Genomic DNA, 3574 nt, shown 5'->3' with positions numbered 1-3574 from the left:
TTTTCAGAAATGGTTGGAGCGAGATGAGGTTATGTGGTGACAACGTTCAAAAGCTTTGTGGCTGAAAGAGCATGATAAAAACTCTAAATATTTCCACATGAAAGCTTCTCAGAGAAGAAGAAAGAATACGCTGGATAAATTTAAAGATGGGGATGGGGTGTGGCAAACTGGTATTCAGTGTGATGAAATTCTTTTAGACTATTTTGGAGCTCTTTTTGAGAGTTCTAATCCAAGAAGCTCAACAGATTTTCTAGATGCACTTGCTGATTGAGTTACTCCAGCGATGAATTTGGAATTAAGTCAACAGTTTTCTGAATCTGAAGTGTGGAATGCGCTGGCAGAAATGAACCCCTCTTTGGCACTAGGACCTGATGGAATGTCTCCTGCATTCTTTCAGAAATATTGGCATGTGGTAGGATCTTCCATGAAGGGTGCGATCCTTCAAGCTTTAAATACAGGTGTTTTTCCTTCCTCTCTTAACCATACATATGTTTCCCTTATTCCTAAGAAGAAATGCCCTTCTGTTGTTGCTGACTATAGACCCATTAGTTTGTGTAATGTGGCCTAAAAAATTATATCTAAAGTCATTGCTAATCGATTGAAAGCTGTTTTGCCTTGTATTATTGGGAAAAGTCAAAGTGCCTTTGTTCCGGGTCGTTTAATTACTAATAATGTATTAATTACTTATGAATTGATACATTATCTAAAACATAAGAGGGCTGAGCGTCAAGGTTATATGTCTTTGAAGTTAGATATGAGCAAGGCATACGATAGGGTTGAATGCAGTTTTATTCAAAAGGTGATGGAAGTTATGGGATTTCAGCCGAGCTTTATTTCTTTGGTGATGTACTGTGTTAAAACAGTTTCCTTTTCTGTTTTAGTTAATGGCGTTCCCAAAGGGCCTATTATTCCTACTCGGGGGTTGAGACAAGGGGATCATTTATCCCCTTATCTTTTCCTCTTTTGTACTGAAGGTCTTTCTTCTTTGCTGAATGCTGCTGGGGTTAGAAAGGATGTTTCTGGGCTAAAAAATTGCAGAAATGCCCCTAACATCAATCATTTGCTTTTTACAGATGATAGTGTTATTTTTTGTAAGGCGGATGTGGAAGAGAATAAAAGGGTACAAGAGGTGTTAGATGTTTATGAGTAAGTTTCTGGGCAAAAAATTAATAAGGAAAAAACATCTACGGTTTTTAGCAATAATGTCAGCCACGAGTTACAGCAAGAGATCCGTTCTTTGTGGGGTAATGGGGATATCCAACAATATGAGAAGTATCTTGGATTGCCTCAAATAGTGGGTAGATCAAAAACCAGGGCATTTCAATCTATAAAGCAACGGGTTTGGCAAAAATTGCAAAGTTTGAAGGAAAAATTATTGTCTCAAGGGGGAAAGGAGATCTTGCTCAAGGTTGTAACGCTTTCGATTCCAACTTATTCGAAGAGTTGTTTCTTATTGCCTGCTTCTTTTTGTGCTGAATTAGAGGGTCTCATGTCAAATTTTTGGTGGGAGCAAAAAAGAGAGGAAAGAAGGATTCATTGGGTTAGTTGGCGCAAGATGTGTGAAGCTAAGTGTAGGGGTGGATTTGGGTTTAAAAATTTAAGATTTTTCAACCTAGCTCTTTTGGCTAAACAAGGTTGGTGTTTACTGCAGAATAATAATTTGGTGTTACATAAGCTACTCAAAGCTCGGTACTTCTCTACGTCCAGTTTTTTAGAATCTAATTTGGGGCATTGTCCATCATTTAAATGGAGGAGTATTTGGGAGGCAAAGCATTGGCTAAAGGAGGGTTGCATTTGGAGGATTGGGGATGGGCAAAAGGTTAATTTATGGCATGATAAATGGCTGCCAGGTCATCAAAACTTAGCTTCAGAACATGGGGTGGTCGAGACTCACAGGGAGGATGTTGTGGCATCAGTTTTTCAGGTGGATAATCTGGGATGGGATATTCAAAAACTAAGAACTCTCTTCAATCCAAGTTTAGTGTGTGAAATCATGAAAATTATGGTATTTTCGAGTGGTACAGCTGATAAATTGATATGGAATTTTGAAAGAAATGGGATGTTTTCGGTTAAAAGCTGCTATAGGTTGATTATGGACCTCTCTCGGCTTGAAATTTCTGAATCCTCTAATATTAGATCTCAGCAGAAGTTGTGGAAAGCTTTATGGAAGATGCCGGTGCCAAATAAAATTAAAGTTTTGCTTGGAGAGGTTGTATGGATAGTCTTCCATCAAAAGTTAAATTGATGCAGAAACATGTTCTTCAGGATGCTTGCTGCAGGTTCTGTTCTTTCCCGGTAGAGGATTTACTGCATGCAGTTTTCACTTGCGATCAGGTGCAAGCTTCTTGGACTCAATTTTTCCCAATGTTACATAATCTTAGTCCAAGTAGTTTTGTTGAGTTGGCTATGCAGTTTGTTGCTGGACAAGATTTGTCTAATTTCGCAAGATTTTTTTGTTTTGCATGGGGTTTCTGGGTTAGGAGGAATAAACTTGAATTTGATCACAAGATCCTCTCTCCTTCTCATGTCATTTCCCATTCATTGGATCTGTTACATAGTTATAAAGCTGTGGTGATTAAATCTCGGATGCAAGCTTAGTCTCATTTTAGTTGGAAAGCTCCTCCTGTAGGTGTGCTAAAACTTAATACTGATGGTGCCATTTTTTCAGATGCTCATAAAGCTGGAATTGGTGCTATATTGCGTGATTCTATTGGGCATGTTCTTATGGCTGTTTCAAAAATTGAGCTAGCTTTAGAAGATCCTGAAACCGTGGAGCTCCTGGTTGTTTTTCGAGGCATGCAGATGTGTATTTCCATGGGTATCTCGGCTCTTGAGGTGGAAAGTGATTGCTTGCTCCTTGTTCAAGCTTTGCAACAGGAAGATATGACAAATTCTTTGCCCGGCAATTTGTTTTCAGAAGTGAAACGTTTATGTGATTATTTTTCAAGTGTTTCCTTTGTTCATGTGTATAGAGAGGGCAATAGAGCTGCTCATCTACTTGCTAGAAATGCTTGGAGAGTAGAGGATATTGATATGTGGTGGGATAGTATTCCAGACTTTCTTTCTCAAGCCTTATGGTTTGATAAATGTCTGTAATCGTTTTATATCCAATGAAAATGTTAGTTCCTATAAAAAAAAAAAAAGTATGATCCCCGCCAAAGGCGAGCAAGCAATAGACTAAATAAACAAGAACTATAGAAAAAAAAAAAAAAAAAAAAAAAAAAAAAAGGGGGGAAAGATCAACTACATGCTTCTTTTGGATCTAAAAACCCTACGAATAAGTGCTATGTAGAAGTACAAAACACCAAAGCAACTGCATGGAGAGGAGAGCCCCCATCATGGGGATAAAGAACATTAAAAAGTTGGTAGCATCTTCTTGGGTAATTCCCACCGCAAGAAATGCACCATCTGTTAGAAAATGAGATATTTGAATTGTTGGGGACCTGATTTGACAACAGATATTACCATTTCAAAGAAATTCTGATGGTTAAAAAAATAAGTATGTCACAATTATATGAAAGAATTTTTTCTTTCCTCTCAATTATTTGAGGTAGAAATTCATGATTGACTCATT

The 3574-nt window shown here is 37.8% G+C and overlaps 1 protein-coding gene across 1 annotated transcript; it reads left to right on the top strand.

Annotated features, from left to right (window-relative positions):
* Positions 1 to 283: 283 nt before the first annotated feature.
* Positions 284 to 3096, top strand: LOC122312666. Its single transcript, XM_043127328.1, has 5 exons — positions 284 to 458; positions 882 to 1120; positions 1175 to 2176; positions 2280 to 2334; positions 2669 to 3096. Exons 1-5 carry the CDS (start codon positions 284 to 286, stop codon positions 3094 to 3096), a joined length of 1899 nt encoding a protein of 632 aa, XP_042983262.1.
* The last annotated feature ends 478 nt before the right edge of the window (positions 3097 to 3574 follow it).

Source organism: Carya illinoinensis, chromosome 6, assembly GCF_018687715.1.
Source record: "Carya illinoinensis cultivar Pawnee chromosome 6, C.illinoinensisPawnee_v1, whole genome shotgun sequence".
NCBI classification, from domain to species: Eukaryota; Viridiplantae; Streptophyta; class Magnoliopsida; order Fagales; family Juglandaceae; genus Carya; species Carya illinoinensis.
The sequence above is the reverse complement of the archived record's forward strand: the minus strand, read 5'-3'. Positions and strand labels throughout refer to the sequence as shown.

Coding starts and splice junctions, on each gene's coding strand:
- LOC122312666 (XM_043127328.1), top strand. CDS start 284: ATGAATTTGGAATTAAGTCAACAGTTTTCTGAATCTGAAGTGTGGAAT. Junction 459..881: donor CCTTCAAGCTTTAAATACAG/GTGTTTTTCCTT, acceptor TTTCTGTTTTAG/TTAATGGCGTTCCCAAAGGG. Junction 2,335..2,668: donor CAGTTTTCACTTGCGATCAG/GTGCAAGCTTCT, acceptor CCATTTTTTCAG/ATGCTCATAAAGCTGGAATT.